Here is a 17,713-nt window from a genome sequence, read left to right on the forward strand (position 1 = left end):
TGAATTAATGTTAGAATTAAATTCACAATGTTTTCTACTTAATCTACTAAAAGTCATACTGTGTATTAATATTTTCAATCAAACAAATGTTATTTTTGATGTAATCTTGTCCACAATAACCATTCCACATACGTCTTTTTTGACAAGTCCTCTAAACACTATTAAATACTCTTTGTAGTTGCGAGTGTTGGGGCCGACACGCCAAAATGACGCTTGCACCGGAAATATAATGTACCAGAAATGTGTTTGTTTGTGTTTTTTAACGTTAATAAATACAGTTTCTGATGACGTGTCGTTGCGATATCCTCGAGCAGCATCCCTGCAGCATTCATTTGTCATGGTTCCTTCGGTACAGACATTATGCTGTCAATAGCTACCAGTAGCTGTCACCAAAAGAGACAAAAAGAGTATGCAATGAATTGAAGGTTACACAGTATGACTTTAATCAGCTCCTTGAAGCACAGCTGAAACACTGATGGAGCCCTGCGTGTGACTGATGGTAATGTGTCCTGTAGGAGAGGAGAGGACTCTCTGCCTGGTGGACATAAAAAGGGTGAAACAGTCTTTGTCTCAGTCTCACCTCCCAGCTCAGCCTGACCTCAACCCCTTCTTCTTTGAGACTGTCAAGGGATGCCACCTCTTTTCTTCTGGCAAGGTAGAATACGGCTCTTACTTACATTATGCTAACCGCTCTAAACAGTACCTGTACTGCACTTATCTTCATATAATTGGTCCTCACTATGTTCATGATAAAATACCACCATTTTTTCCCTAAGCAGTCTCATATGAGGGCTGTGGGCAGTTCAGAAACCCGTCCACCAGTGACATCATCGTTAGGCAGATGTTTTTTAACAAGATTTTTCTTATTGTGAGAACTATGGCTTCCATTATCGCATTGCAACTTTTCAGGAATAGAAATCCTGCCGTTAATTTTAGCTTGGATTCCCCAAGCTAAGTGATGATGTCACTGGTGGACGGGTTTCTGAACTGCTCACAGCTCTCCCATGAGACACAGACAAAAAAATATCTATTTGTAATGAAATAGTGAAAATAGATCTGCTATTTTCACTACTTTTGTGTCACACTTGTATGACCAAATAGGGCATTAATCGACAGAAATATAGAGGGTATAATATACCCTCTATATTTCTGTCGATTTATGCCCTATTTGGTATATATATATACCCGGTGTATACAGTGTATAAATATACAAGGTTTCTGCACGACGCCGGCAACAAAATGTGTGTTATTTGACAACATTGTTCTCCCCATGTAGATTGACAACGGATTATGTATATGTGCCGCAATGCCAAACAAGATCACCATTCTCCGCCACAATGAAAGCCTCAACAAGTTCTGCATCAGACAAGTGAGTTATGTTGACCCTATACAGTATTTTAATAATGCCAACAGTGAAACTACCTCTCCATGGTCACTGCCTAATAAGGGGGAGGATACCTGGGTGACGTCATGTGCCCAGGGATTGTCCGTTTTGCCACCCCGCAAGTGCAGATTTGCAAATGATGCAAAGAATTGAGTGACGTGGGGGAAGCTGTGTTGTTAGGACATTTCTCCCATAAATATGCTTCACATGGTCTGCATCGCAAAGCCTAAAACCGGTGTGTATTTTTGCAGGAGATTGAGACATCCGAACCATGCAGCTGCATCCACTTTACAGGCTACAGCATCATCATCGGAACCAATAAGTTCTATGAGATTGAGATGAAGCAGTATGCACTTGAGGGTAGGTCATCTATTAGGATTTACTATGCTACTATATTGCTGCAGTATACTGTAAGGCTGCAACGACGAATCGTAATCAAATCGATTATTCAATTAGTTGCTAAACTAATTTATTAATCGTAATCGTATTAGCAACTAATCTTTTTGCAATTAATCGTGCACTTAACCATAGTTTTTAGTAGTAGTGAGCCCTCTCTCCTCCCTTACAATGTGCTGATAGTTTCACATGCACAGTAGCGACTGTACCTAAAAGTTAGTTGCATTGCAGCCCTAATATACTGCATATTATAGCACGCACTGATCCCCTGGACCAATGCTATTGGCAGTTTCGCAGGATTATTCTGCCCATGTCAGTATTGACGGGATGAAATGTGAACTAATTTAGCTTAAAGTGACGATCTGTTCGAAGACAGGACTGCTGCTGTGTACTTTATTTTATTGAAAGGATAGCCCCTTGAGATGTGGCATCTCATTTTAGAGGGGGTCCCGTACACAGGTAAAAAACATTACATACAGTACAGTGCAGTTACACAAATAGACAGTGCACAATAGACAATACAGATACAGTTAGCTTGCTCATCCTCTCCCACCCACTCCCCCATCCCCCCAACTTTTTCTGGATAAGCATATTAAGAGTACAGTACAGTGACTTGAAACAGGGGTCAGAAGTAAACAGCAGTACGGGCAGTGTTAGTAGCATGAACAGGTTGTTTTGAGGTGTGAAACATCGACCGATATTGTCTTGCCACGAGTGTTGGCAAGTAGAGACAGTGTAGGCGCTCATATTTATATAAGGAGTCTGCTTTGGGCTGGGCCACTACTTTCACATCTACTTTCGCACTACTTTCCGTCCAGGTAGATTATTCAGCAGGGGTTCTCAACCCGTGGGTCGCGACCCCTCGGGGGGTCGCCAAATTATTTTAGGGGGTCCCCAAATTATTTTCAAAAAAAAAAAAAACCTACAAGCTTGTAGCGCGCCACTCGGTGGCGCGCTATGAGCTTGTAGATCTGCTATTTTTCAATAGCTAAATTATAACATAATGCTTAAAACACCAAAAGGGGTTCCCGCCCAAAATGGGTTAAGGTTATTGTAGCAGTCAATTTATATTGGGGGTCGGGGGGGGGGGGGGGGGGGGCGGGGCGGGGGTCCCGAGACATTGCCAAAGCATTTCCGGGGGTCCCCGGCCAAAAACGTTGAGAACCCCTGGATTATTGCACTGCTCTTTCACATAGACTATTGGAGATGGGCTGTGAGAGAGGAAGTCAGTTTGGCATAAATTAGATTTAGATCCTTTATTTAACCAGGCAATGTATATCAATATTTCAAAACTACTATTGGGAGAAAATAAAGGATGACCCTAGGCCTTGAGATTTGTTCTGCAAGACATTCACGCAATTATTATAAAATTGGCAACATGTGCAGCAGATGTATGACCTTACTTTACTAATTTACTATGGAAATTAGTTGCCCTCAACAATAGTACGTTCAATTGGAGGTTATAATCTTTTATAGAATGTAGCATAAGACAAAATATTAACAATTATATACCAAAACTCGTCTTATAATAAAACATCCAATGGTTTAAAATGTATTAATTTATATGTAATAATGGCGACTTTATATAGCACATAGTAGGAACCCTGGTCTGAATTTTCTATTGAGAAATGTAGAGCCAGCACTCTAGTTTACATGGAAAAGAACCACTTTATTTGCAAGACAGCATGACAGCAGCGTTTCAATCCTCAAGGGATCTTCTTCAGGTACATTTTAGCATGGCTCCAATGCTCCATGGGGAGCTGGGCACAGTGTCTCCTCTTTGAGCCATATCCATAGAGCAGCATGGTAATATTACCCCAGAAGTGGGGGGGGGATGGGTGCTTCTGTGGAGCTGCATTCTGGTGGACATGCATTTGTCCTGGTGCTATATATGTACTGTATACTCTGTATGTGGATCATACATGGGCAACTGGCGGCCCGCAGGCCACATGCGGCCCCCACCTTCACTTAATGCGGCCCTCAGGTTAATATCAGAATACTGATATATTATTGAACATAACTAAATTAATTAGAATTTTTCGGGATTCCAATAAAAAGAAATTGCCAATTCTTTTTTCCAGTATTTCAATTCAAATTTAGAAAAAATAGCCGATCTACAAGCTCAAAACGCGCCGCACCGCGACGCGTTTTGAGCTTGTAGATCGGCTATTTTTGCTACGACAACAATATGCAACGTGGCCCTCTGGAGTGAGTGTGGAAATATAGTGGCCCTCTCCATCGTCAAAGTTGCCCTCCCCTGATGTGGATGTTTCTTTTGTGTTTTTGTGTACGGCTAGATCCGGTCCTAGCGACACAGTGGGGGATGTAGACATTGGGTGGACGAAGGGCTTTAAAAGGACTGAACATGTGCACTGTGTTAAGCTTTGCAGATAAAGTGGTTATCTTCCTTGTAACTGGAGTAACTCTACGTTTCTCAACGTTACTCCTTTCGGCTGAGCGCCCATCGTCGATGTGTACGTTTGCTAGGTATTTTGTACTGAATTTTCTAATAGCCAACTAACTGCTAGAGGTTCTGTCCATCCTCAGAGTTCCTGGATAAGAACGACGTGACGCTAGCTTCGGCTGTGTTTGCTGCCTCCTCGCACAGCTTCCCCATCTCCATCATCCAGGTCACCATGGCACCACAGAAAGAAGAGTACCTGCTCTGTTTCCATGGTTAGCCATTGTGTGTGTGTGTGTGTGTGTGTGTGTGTGTGTGTGTGTGTGTGTGTGTGTGTGTGTGTGTGTGTGTGTGTGTGTGTGTGTGTGTGTGTGTGTGTGTGTGTGTGTGTGTGTGTGTGTGTGTGTGTGTGTGTGTGTGTGTGTGTGTGTGTGTGTGTGTGTGTGTGTGTGTGTGTGTGTGTGTGTGTGTGTGTGTACACCGGAAAGAATGTTTAATTCAGACGGCTGTTGTATTTGTTCAGTATAGAGCGTCGCAGTCCCCTACCAGGGACCAGGAAATGAATCTCCGTTCATTTTCCTCATAGAAGAGTCGTGACAACTCATGATAACACAAACAATATTTTGGACCAAACAAATAATTACATAGAAGAAAAACAACAAAGAAAGTTTTTCTTCTTTCTAATTATTTTTTTGGCCCCAAAAATTGTGTTTGTTGTCATGATTTGTCACGACTCGAGTTGGCTTTGTCCGCGGCGTAAACGTCTATTAAATAAATACTTTCTGAAATGTCTATGAGGAAAATTAACGGAGAATAATTTCCTGGTCCCTGGTAGGAGGCGGGACTGCGACGCTCTATACTCAATCATACGATGCTTTTACGTGCCAAAAATAGCAGATCTACAAGCTCACAACGTGTTGCGGAAGCGACGCGTTGTGAGATGGTAGATTTAATATTTTTTGGCACAGAGCAGGAATGGGATTTGTATGTCCATGGACATACAAATCCAATTCATTTCTTATTGGGTATTCATTTCTAATGGGGACATTATTTCCCTGTATGAAACGGATGTTTTTCCACTGAATGACATTGGCTCCATAACCTAATTGATGCCATTTGTTATTTGTGCAGAGTTCGGTGTGTTTGTGGACGTGTACGGCCGCAGGAGTAGAAGTGAGGACATCAAGTGGAGCCGACTGCCTCTGTCATTTGGTCAGTGCATAACGACACCTCCTCTGTGTCAGCCTTAGAGCTGTTGTTGTGATCACCATTTAGAGCAGTGGGCCGCAAGGATATTGCAAGTGGGACCCCCACATAATTGGCAAAACACAAAGATTTGAGTTATAATAAAACATTAACATTAATTAAAACCTTGAGAAATGTGTTTTCATTGTGATCCTGTTAAATAAAAAAAAACAGCAATACTGTCTGTTCCATTGAACAACTGCCAGAACACGATCCATTGATTGATCTTTAAAAAAATAAACATGCTCTGAAAATGCACTCGGCCCACCCACGTCAGATGACTACTTGGCACATGGTTAGATAGGTGAGCCACGGACACTTTTGAGATGTTCAAGTGGACCTAGTGGCCTGGCCTAGTGGCCTGGCCTAGTGGCCTGGCCTGACCAGGCTGAGAACCACTGGAACCACTGGCCCTTCTGGCCCCAAAACTGTGGAATGCACTCCCCGTTGCAATCAGAACTGCAGCATCACTCCCAATCTTCCGCCGTAGTCTGAAGACCCACCTTTTCAGACTCCATCATGGCCCATAGCACTTATCCTACCCCCTTAGATAGCACTTTTTAGACTTAGATAGTATTTGAAACAGACTTATAGCATGTCATGTAGACAGCACAATAATTGTATGTAGTCATAGCACATCATAGAACATATGTATAGCATAGTATAGTATATATGTATAGTTAATATGTATAGCGTCATTATATAGATATGTTCTAGTTACGTTCTTAGCTTACGCTTGTTTCTTGATAAATGCATTTTATATATGTGATGTATTCCCATACTTTTGTTCTTGCCTAATGTAAGTCGCTCTGGATTAAATGCCTAAATTGTAAATTGTAAATTGTATAGTATACTGTATAGACTCTATACAGGGACTGCGACACTATAGAGCGTCGCAGTCCCGCCCCCTCGAGAGACCCGGGAAAAGAAATCCCTGTTCATTTTCCTCATAGACTTTTCAGAAAGTATTTATTTAAAGACGTTTACGCCGCGGACAAAGCCAACTCTTGTCGTGACAAATCATGACAATAAACACAATGTTTTGGGCCAAACAAAGAATTAGAAAGTAGAAAAAAATGGCAGGTTACAACACTTTTTTTTTGTGTTGTTTTTCTTCTTTGTAATTATTTGTTTGGTCCAAAATATTGTGTTTGTTTGTTATGATTTGTCACGACTCGAGTTGGCTTCGTACGACGCTTAAAAGGTCTTTAAATAAATACTTTTTGAAATGTCTATGGGAAAAATGCATTGGGATTCATTTCCTGGGCCCGGCGTCGTCATGAAAGCGACTGCGACGCTCTATACACATCATGGATAGTTCTGAAATAGTTTGGAGCATGCAGATAGTCCTTCATTTTGTGAATAATGGCCCCGGCGTTTAAACGGACGGGGCTATTATTTGGACGAGGCGTTTATTACGTAAAATGGTGTCAGACCCCGGGCTGTTAATAGGTAGTGGGTGGCTATTTGAGTCAGGGCTACTATTTAGAAATATATGGTAATCCTCCTCACAATAGAACGATTGGATTCAGGTCAGAAATAGGCAAAGTTGCTCTTTAATGCATCATATGTGCCACTGTGTTTAATAGAGCTTTGTGTTGCACTTCTTCTCAGCCTACAGGGAACCATACCTGTTTGTGACTTACTTCAACTCACTGGATGTGATCGAGGTCCATGGACATGCAGCTCTTGGGTAAGACATGTACATTGCCGCTTTGGCCAACTAGGTATAGCTCTACCAGAATCACCAAATATGGCTCTACCTGTTAGTTCAGACGCTGGAGTTTGGCATCTAATCTACAGCTGCTGCTGCTGTTGTTTTTTCTCTGGAGTCCCCACTCCTATGCCCACCTGGACATCCCAAACCCTCGCTACCTGGGGCCAGCCATTTCCTCAGGTGCAATTTATCTGGCCTCGTCTTACCAGAACAAGCTACGAGTCATCTGCTGCAAGGGCAACCTGGCCCAGAGCAGAGAGGATGTCGGTGGAGACCTACAGCGGAACAGTTCTGGACGCAGGTACGTTTACACACTATAGACTATTATTTAACCACATGAACCCTAGCATCCCTATTCTGGGGCAAACATTCATAGAAAATAGTAGATTGTGAGCTTGGTATTTTTTTATGAAAATATTTGGTGTAGATGGAGGGGGGGGGGGGGGGGGGGGAGACTCCAGTCAATTAAGTATAGTGTTAATAATAAGTGTTTAAATTCTGTATGTGTGACTATACCCCCTTACATTTCCTGTTATCATTTTTACACTATTCTTCTGGTGATGTTTTATGAACCATCCCCAACACATTTAAAGCTACTGATCTTATGTATTTAAGATCACTATAACGGATACTGTTTGGTAATGTGATGCATACCACTCCTCCCTTGAGTTCTGCACTGCACCATTCTGTTGTACTTGTACGGTGAGGTGTGGTTTAAGTGGGCTTGCAGTAGTGTAGTGCTTTTTGGCACATAGTACGGCATATTCCAATTTACTGGTGTTGTCAAAGGGCATAGGTGGTAATGCTTGGCCTCCATAATTAGATTCTAGACCAGGGCAGTAATGCTGACATTTTCTTATTTGCAGGAGGAAGAGTGCATTTTTTATTTGTAACAAACAGAAAAGAAAATAGAACAGAACAAAGAAAATGTATATACTGAGATATATATTATTAAAATTACGTTGTGCCTGTCAGACGGAATTAATTGAATAAATAATAAAGTATTCTTTCTTTTGTTTTTGTGACTCTTCTGTTACATGCAAACAATGATCAGTAACAACCAAGCTACATTTGTGCATTATTTGCCTTGCTTAAAGGTATATTCAGTGATTTCGCTTCATTCAAATATCACTTATTTTTTCTTTTTATTTGGATAATCCTCCCTACTATAGAGTGTGCTGACCATATAAGGAGTATATATTTGGCCCCTGGGGTCAAAAAAACCCTAGTTTCAGTTTTGGTGGCGGGTGGCAAAGCCTTCATCCAATCAGGATGAGAGGGGCCTTCCTCCAATCATGTGTGGGGGGCAGGCCTTGGTGAACATGCTGTTGCACTTCCCCCCCACTGTAGAACGTGTGCATGTGCACATTTTGTTACCGGGGTGGACTGGGTGGTTTTCCAAATCACCCAAATCACTGAATGCTCCTTTAAGTTGCTCAGATTGGTTTTGAAAGACATTCAAAACGGACTTCTCCGGTGGGCATTTATTGTTGGTTAAAGAACCTTAGCCTGTCCCTGACCCTATCCTCACCGCAACAGAACCTTAGCCTGTCCCTGACCCTATCCTCACCGCAACAGAACCTTAGCCTGTCCCTGACCCTATCCTCACCGCAACAGAACCTTAGCCTGTCCCTGACCCTATCCTCACCGCAACAGAACCTTAGCCTGTCCCTGACCCTATCCTCACCGCAACAGAACCTTAGCCTGTCCCTGACCCTATCCTCACCGCAACAGAACCTTAGCCTGTCCATGACCCTATCCTCACCGCAACAGAACCTTAGCCTGTCCCTGACCCTATCCTCACCGCAACAGTAAACAAATGCTGAGCTGTACTACAGCATTAGCAAAAACCATGATCCATGAGACAAATCCCCTTTCTTTTGACAAACGGACTTTGCCACAATTTCCTCCCCCCACAGCCCTAACAAACGTGGGCCTCCCACCTACAATGAGCACATCTCCAAGAGGCTGGCAGCCAGTCCTGTGGTTCATGGGGATCCTGGCACACCTCACCGCTACAGAGAGGCCCGCACTGAATTTCGCCGAGACAAGTCCCCCAACCGTCCGATGGAGAGAGAGAAGTCCCCTGGCAGGATGCTGGAGGGCCACATCATGGGGTCACCTGGTCGGGCCTTAGCAGACCCTCGCATGGACCGCTCCCCAGGCAGGGCCATGGCAGACCCTCGTATGGACCGCTCGCCTGGCCGACTGATGGACGTACGCAGGGAGAGGTCCCCTGGGCGCTTTGAGGAGCGCCAGAGACTGCATACTGGCTCTGGACGCACACCCATCAACCCTGTTAACAAGGTGTGTTGAACGTATTACTATACCTGCACTAGTCTCGCGTAGCCAGGCAACAATTCCACAATCTCCCAATGCTATATACTGTAGAGAGAGTCTGGAACTACACCCCCCGAAATCCGAGTAATCTGTTTGTCATTCCCGTTCACAAAAATATATTTTAAAATATCTTAGAACTTATTTTTTTATTTCCATTTCTGCTAAGCTGAGAAGCCATATATGCTTAAATGACTTCGATTTGTATTTGGATAAATTTGCGCGACTGTAAAGACGAAACGGAAGTGGGGAGGAGGCTTCACTTCGTCTTCCGCTTTATATTTTACTCATGATCAGAGCTTCCGTTCTCCAGAGTCCAGACTGTATGACGGAAGCATTTGAAAATTGCGAGAGGCAACAGTCTGGCAACGCGAGACTATACCTGCACTAAGGTCATTCATTTTCTTTGTTGATGATGCACCAATATTAACTACTATTATTGTGTGTTTTGTCAATTTTTTCCCCCACATTTCATACTAAATGTTCATCACTAATCCTTCATTCTCAATGCACACAATGTGATAACATCATTGTGAATCTTCCAATAGGTATGGGACCAGTCATCTGTTTGAATCACAGCAAAACATCAATCAGAATGGAGTACCATATACTCTGCACAACCATGAACAGAGCTCGTTATCTCTTGGGGGATGGGAGAGTGGGCGCAGGGTACGTACTGAGAATGCCGCCAACTAACAAGGAAACACTGCCACGCATCTGTTCTATCTGACCTAACAATGGAGAAACCCACCGGTGTACCTGTCAGCAGAGAGGAGGGAAATACCATACAATGTAGATGTCATTAAAATCAGGTTTATTTGTGTTTTTCCTGAATTATTTGACCTAGGTCAACAGAATGCCACATGAGCAACGTTTTAAGCAGGGTGAACTCGTATCTATTTGAATACGTGCTTTGTCCCGTGTGGGCAGACACCGGGTATCTCGTGCTCCATGAGGCATCTCCAAAAGTTGCAGATCAGAATTTCTCAATTCAAGACCTGACTCCGCGGGTTTTGTAAGCCTTAGTGAAATCAGAGATAACAGATAAGCACACCTGTAGCAGTTTTATCTTGCAAGTCGACAGCAAAGAGCCACATTTAGCATATTAATGAAAATGTTATTTAAAAAATGGGAAAGATGCACTCTGTAGTATCATACTATTACAAAATGTCTTCGACCCCTTTGTTGGCTCTGTCCACAGTACGGTAGAGATCAAGACATGGTAGTCTATTTAATGGCAATTCAGGTTTTTGCTCCAGCCTAGCATTACCATAGTCAACATTCAATCATCATCAGCTTGTCACAATCATTCTATATACTAATCTGAGTCTTGTATCCAGACTGTGGTTAGGGCTATGATAAGACTTGGTTGGAGCAAAACACACCTGCTCTGCCCAGTAGAGCCCTACTCACTCACCACAAGTTGTCTGCCCTTGAAAAGGTTGACGACCAGTGGCGTGCACAGACATTTAGAGGGGCAGGTGCTCAAATTAAAAAGGGCACCTTGTGCAGCGCGTGGAACCGGCCGGTTGCCTTAATCTATTTTGGGCGGGAACCCCTTTTGGTGTTAGCATTATGTTATGCTTTAGCTATTGAAAAATAGCAGATCTACAAGCTCATAGCGCGCCACCGAGTGGCGCGCTACGAGCTTGTAGGTCTGCTATTTTTGAAAAATCAAAAGGGCACATTGCCAAAAGGGCAGGGGGTGCTCTAGCACCCCCTAGTGTCTATCTGTGCACGCCACTGTTGACGACATAACTGCACTACCCACAATCCCCAGCAGCAATGGAACAGGTCCTTTCTAACTCTCCAGAATGCTATCTGATTGTAAATAGGCAGACTTAATTTTATATATACCAAGAAGGAATTTCAAGGCTGGATAAGCCATGTCTATTTTTGTTAAAGAGAAAGTGATTGTTATGTGTCCTCTTGAATGTCTATTCAGTATTCTTTCAAATATAGGTAACTGCCAAAATAAAGTAAGCTCTTCAGTAAATAAGAGAGGCTTAAAAGGCTTTGGAACGCAGTAAAGCTCCATTGTGCAATAGGACTCCTACCAATAATCAGTGGGAATTATATTAACAAGCCTTTGTGTTTAAAAACAAGCCTACTACCCCCCCCCCCCCCCCCCTTACTTTTACACAGACACAGATTGTTGTTAACAGCCATTAAACTATGGTAAAGTTAAGACAATCTTGTGCTGGATTATATGTTATGTTGCATTTAAAGAGATTGGGAGCTGCCACAGTGTTTCAACAAACCTGGCAGCAGGAGCTTTGGGATGGGAGACTGGAGTCATTGACCATGCAAGGTCATTACTCTTCACAAGGTACATACTCTCCACAAGGTGCACATGCGCTAACAAAAGTGCACGGCATGCACAAGCTCTATGCATTAGTAACTGTGCGTAGATTGACTTCCGTGGGCACCGTCTGAGGTTCTAAATCACTAATTGACATGGGGGACGCAAGGCCAATGTGATGCTGTAGTAAATTTAAAAAAGACTGGCCACCGTAGAGGAAGGGGTTAATTCATTATTCTCAGTCTTTCTGCATGCAGTGATGATGAGGTATCATGCCTGTAGACACAGATGAATCCCTGCCCCACTCTCTGGCTGTCACCATTTGTTTACACGGGACATTATTTGTTCTTCATTGGTAGTTGCTTGTCGAGTAGTATTTTCCATGTAGCATTTAATTTGTGGAAACGCCTCTAAAATAAGACTTCGTGCAGGTGCATAGTTTGAATACAATAGTCCCAAATAGCCAAATGTAGCGCCCCTGAAGGGCATGATATAGTAGCAGCAGGTGTGGGAAAATATTGGACTGCACATTTTGCTATACAAGAATACATAGAACACCCCTTATGTAGCCCTCTGCACACATTGCTTGGGTTGAGTATGTAATGTCCCCATGATGAGCTGCTTGGGTTGAGTATGTAATGTCCCCATGATGAGCTGCTTGGGTTGAGTATGTAATGTCCCCATGATGAGCTTATTCTATCTGGCATGATGTTAACAACATGCAGAGGAGCCACACATGACAACATGCAGGAGGCACACATGACAACATGCAGAGGAGGCACACATGACAACATGCAGAGGAGGCACACATGACAACATGCAGGAGGCACACATGACAACATGCAGAGGAGGCACACATGACAACATGCAGAGGAGGCACACATGACAACATGCAGGAGGCACACATGACAACATGCAGGAGGCACACATGACAACATGCAGGAGGCACACATGACAACATGCAGAGGAGGCACACATGACAACATGCAGGAGGCACACATGACAACATGCAGAGGAGGCACACATGACAACATGCAGGAGGCACACATGACAACATGCAGGAGGCACACATGACAACATGCAGAGGAGGCACACATGACAACATGCAGAGGGAGGAGCCACACATGACAACATGCAGAGGAGGCACACATGACAACATGCAGAGGGAGGAGCCACACATGACAACATGCAGAGGAGGCACACATGACAACATGCAGAGGAGGCACACATGACAACATGCAGAGGAGGCACACATGACAACATGCAGAGGAGGCACACATGACAACATGCAGAGGAGGCACACATGACAACATGCAGGAGGCACACATGACAACATGCAGAGGAGGCACACATGACAACATGCAGAGGAGGCACACATGACAACATGCAGGAGGCACACATGACAACATGCAGAGGGAGGAGCCACACATGACAACATGCAGGAGGCACACATGACAACATGCAGAGGAGGCACACATGACAACATGCAGAGGAGGCACACATGACAACATGCAGGAGGCACACATGACAACATGCAGGAGCCACACATGACAACATGCAGGAGGCACACATGACAACATGCAGAGGAGGCACACATGACAACATGCAGAGGAGGCACACATGACAACATGCAGAGGAGGCACACATGACAACATGCAGGAGGCACACATGACAACATGCAGGAGGCACACATGACAACATGCAGAGGAGGCACACATGACAACATGCAGAGGAGGCACACATGACAACATGCAGAGGAGGCACACATGACAACATGCAGAGGAGGCACACATGACAACATGCAGGAGGCACACATGACAACATGCAGAGGAGGCTCACATGACAACATGAAGAGGAGGCTCACATGACAACATGCAGAGGAGGCACACATGACAACATGCAGAGGAGGCACACATGACAACATGCAGAGGAGGCACACATGACAACATGCAGGAGGCACACATGACAACATGCAGAGGAGGCTCACATGACAACATGAAGAGGAGGCACACATGACAACATGCAGGAGGCACACATGACAACATGCAGGAGGCACACATGACAACATGCAGGAGGCACACATGACAACATGCAGAGGAGGCACACATGACAACACATGACAACATGGAGAGGAGGCACACATGACAACATGGAGAGGAGGCACACATGACAACATGCAGAGGAGGCACACATGACAACATGCAGGAGGCACACATGACAACATGCAGGAGGCACACATGACAACATGCAGAGGAGGCACACATGACAACACATGACAACATGGAGAGGAGGCACACATGACAACATGGAGAGGAGGCACACATGACAACATGCAGAGGAGGCACACATGACAACATGCAGAGGAGGCACACATGACAACATGCAGAGGAGGCACACATGACAACATGCAGAGGAGCCACACATGACAACATGCAGGAGCCACACATGACAACATGCAGGAGCCACACATGACAACATGCAGAGGAGGCACACATGACAACATGCAGAGGAGGCACACATGACAACATGCAGAGGAGCCACACATGACAACATGCAGAGGAGCCACACATGACAACATGCAGGAGGCACACATGACAACATGCAGAGGAGCCACACATGACAACATGCAGGAGGCACACATGACAACATGCAGAGGAGGCACACATGACAACATGCAGAGGAGGCACACATGACAACATGCAGAGGAGGCACACATGACAACATGCAGGAGGCACACATGACAACATGCAGAGGAGGCACACATGACAACATGCAGAGGAGGCACACATGACAACATGCAGAGGAGGCACACATGACAACATGCAGAGGAGGCACACATGACAACATGCAGAGGAGCCACACATGACAACATGCAGAGGAGGCACACATGACAACATGGAGAGGAGCCACACATGACAACATGCAGAGGAGGCACACATGACAACATGCAGAGGAGGCACACATGACAACATGCAGGAGGCACACATGACAACATGCAGGAGGCACACATGACAACATGCAGGAGGCACACATGACAACATGCAGGAGGCACACATGACAACATGCAGGAGGCACACATGACAACATGCAGAGGAGGCACACATGACAACATGCAGGAGGCACACATGACAACATGCAGGAGCCACACATGACAACATGCAGAGGAGGCACACATGACAACATGCAGAGGAGGCACACATGACAACATGCAGAGGAGGCACACATGACAACATGCAGGAGGCACACATGACAACATGCAGAGGAGGCACACATGACAACATGCAGAGGAGGCACACATGACAACATGCAGGAGGCACACATGACAACATGCAGGAGGCACACATGACAACATGCAGAGGAGGCACACATGACAACATGCAGGAGGCACACATGACAACATGCAGAGGAGGCACACATGACAACATGCAGAGGAGGCACACATGACAACATGCAGGAGGCACACATGACAACATGTAGAGGAGGCACACATGACAACATGCAGAGGAGGCACACATGACAACATGCAGAGGAGGCACACATGACAACATGCAGAGGAGGCACACATGACAACATGCAGGAGGCACACATGACAACATGCAGAGGAGGCACACATGACAACATGCAGAGGAGGCACACATGACAACATGCAGAGGAGGCACACATGACAACATGCAGAGGAGGCACACATGACAACATGCAGAGGAGGCACACATGACAACATGCAGAGGAGGCACACATGACAACATGCAGAGGAGGCAGGCACACATTACAACATGCAGAGGAGGCACACATGACAACATGGATGGCCGGCATGCAGGGCCGGATCTACCATATGGGCACTTTGGGCAGGGGCCCTTGGGCACCAGGGCCCCCTAAAAAAAAAAAAGGCTCAACAGAAAATTTCCCTGCTAATCCGAATGAAATAAATGGTGTCTAAAAAGATTAGTGTTTTATTGTTGGAATGCGCTAGATTGGCTGTCACTCTGGGGGGGGGTAGGCGACCGGAAATAGGCCAATATAACGGCTCCAAAACAGCAAAAATGTTGCATGTATACACAAATTGGTCAGTGGTGTTGAGTCTCAGTGAAACCTACTGTAGGACTATTACAGTTTTGCACAATGCAGCTTTAAAGGAGTAGTGTAGTGTTTTAGTAACAACAAGGCTTTCTTTACTTTGGCAGCAGCCTCTATATCCAAATGTCCTTGAACAAGTGAGTGATTTCATCCAGGTATCAACTTGCGTATGCATTTCCGTCTCTCAAAATAAAACTTATGCTGCTGGCTATGGGGGGAGGGGAGGGGGGGGGGTCATGATTGAAGCTTACATAGTACATAGTACTTGAACATTTCTTTTTGTACATTGTCCCTTGTATTGTACTGTATATAACCCAAACTGTTGTTCGGGTTGACGATGAGAATATTCTTTGTATTTCTGATACGTAAATGGCATGGATATGTATTATGATCTGAAATGAAACGGAGTGTTGTCTTATGCTTCTGCCTCATTTGGGTTATAGTTTAATTCCCAACATTTAAACAGTGAAGCACGTGAATGATGAAAAAAACAAACAAAAAAAAAAAAAACACCCTAAGACATCTTTCTTGTTATGGTATCCCTGTTCTTTTAAAAAAGTATCCATTTGTACAGTAGCTTGTATGTAACTAACTCTGATCTTTCTTTTATAATTGCACACTTGGCAAGTTAAAGAGCTGCTGCAGTCGGTTTCACAAAAGCACCTCAATCTGCCTCAATGGATCTTTGACTCATTGAATGTCCATTGGTCAGTGTTGTATATTGTACTCATGCTTCCGCTTGACAAAAGTGATTCTATTTCTGTATATCAAATTGTAATAGTATATGATATGTATATTTTTGTGATTATAGCTGAAATGATCAAGACCATAGATTCATGAAATTCTATAGTTTTAACTTGCCCAGTGTGCCTCCAAGTTCCAACCTCCCTTCCCTATAGCACGTCTTTTGGCCCAATAAGCCAAAATCAGCATACGTTTCCTGTTTCCTCTCAAATGTAACGTGTTCTTGAATGTAAAGCCAAGATGACAGGAACTGACCTAAAGGTCATTAATGGTCAACGAGGCACCCAGCATTACAGATTGCACAAGTTTTATACTGATTTCCAGATGATTTAGGGGAAAAAAGACTGTATTTGAAAGGGATACCTTTTGTTTTATTTAGCTGTTATTTTATTTTGTCTTCTGTTTTTAAATTTCCTTTCACATGCTCCTGAAACATAGCACTCAGTATGATGTTGATGTTTGCTAACAAACCTTTTATTAGCTTTCCCTGTAGTTTTTGTCAAAATATTAAATATAACCAATGTAATTACATTCTAATTCTCCTTGGTATGCAGTGCTTTTTTTCTGGTCAATCTAGGTTCAAGAGTAATTATGCCAAGGTTGATTGAATAAAATGTATTCTGGTGAAGAAAGCGTTGCGCGTTAAGCCATTATATCCTGTTTTGAAGGACAGAGGGATGTTCTTTCTCTACACTATGCTGCAGAAAGGGCTGCCCGTATGATGACTGATTCATGTTCATTGAAATGGTGTCGGTTTTGTTAGTCTATTTATAGGTGTCTGATCCCAACTGTCAACCAATGAACGACCACCTCCGGTGGAGCTATGAGCTGCCACTCTGTGGCGCTACAATCAACTTGCCGATTAATTGTTTTTCCAATAATTGTGATTAACAATTTTAAATTTAATTGTATTTTTGAACACTGGAACGGGAAAAATTAAGCTTTTTTTTGTGCAGTATAAGCAATTCCACATGGTAGATATGACACATAACTTAGAAGTAAATGACGACAATGAAATTAGATAATGTACAATGGGCAAAACAGACCACATTTAATAATTGTATTCTTTAAAAACGTGTGTGAATAGCTCATATACAAGCTCACAACGTGAGC

At 43.9% G+C, this 17,713-nt stretch overlaps 1 protein-coding gene across 5 annotated transcripts in view; it reads left to right on the top strand.

Moving 5' to 3' along the window:
- Positions 1–11,129, top strand: part of cita (citron rho-interacting serine/threonine kinase a) — an 84,538-nt gene extending 73,409 nt beyond the window's left edge. The window contains exons 40-49 of one of the 5 annotated variants that reach the window (XM_079510095.1): positions 516–655; positions 1,277–1,369; positions 1,636–1,744; positions 4,328–4,456; positions 5,313–5,393; positions 7,041–7,119; positions 7,259–7,444; positions 9,063–9,450; positions 9,794–9,872; positions 10,029–11,129. In XM_079510095.1, the coding sequence (XP_079366221.1) occupies positions 516–655; positions 1,277–1,369; positions 1,636–1,744; positions 4,328–4,456; positions 5,313–5,393; positions 7,041–7,119; positions 7,259–7,444; positions 9,063–9,450; positions 9,794–9,871 (1,283 nt within the window). In that variant the 3' untranslated portion in view covers position 9,872; positions 10,029–11,129. Of the gene's footprint in view, positions 1–515; positions 656–1,276; positions 1,370–1,635; positions 1,745–4,327; positions 4,457–5,312; positions 5,394–7,040; positions 7,120–7,258; positions 7,445–8,009; positions 8,124–9,062; positions 9,451–9,793; positions 9,873–10,028 lie in introns of those variants that run through there. The other 4 variants (XM_079510096.1, XM_079510097.1, XM_079510098.1 and 1 more) reach the window with 4 other exon arrangements.
- Positions 11,130–17,713: the final 6,584 nt, after the last annotated feature.

This window comes from Electrona antarctica, assembly GCF_951216825.1.
Source record: "Electrona antarctica genome assembly, chromosome: 9".
NCBI classification, from domain to species: domain Eukaryota; kingdom Metazoa; phylum Chordata; class Actinopteri; order Myctophiformes; family Myctophidae; genus Electrona; species Electrona antarctica.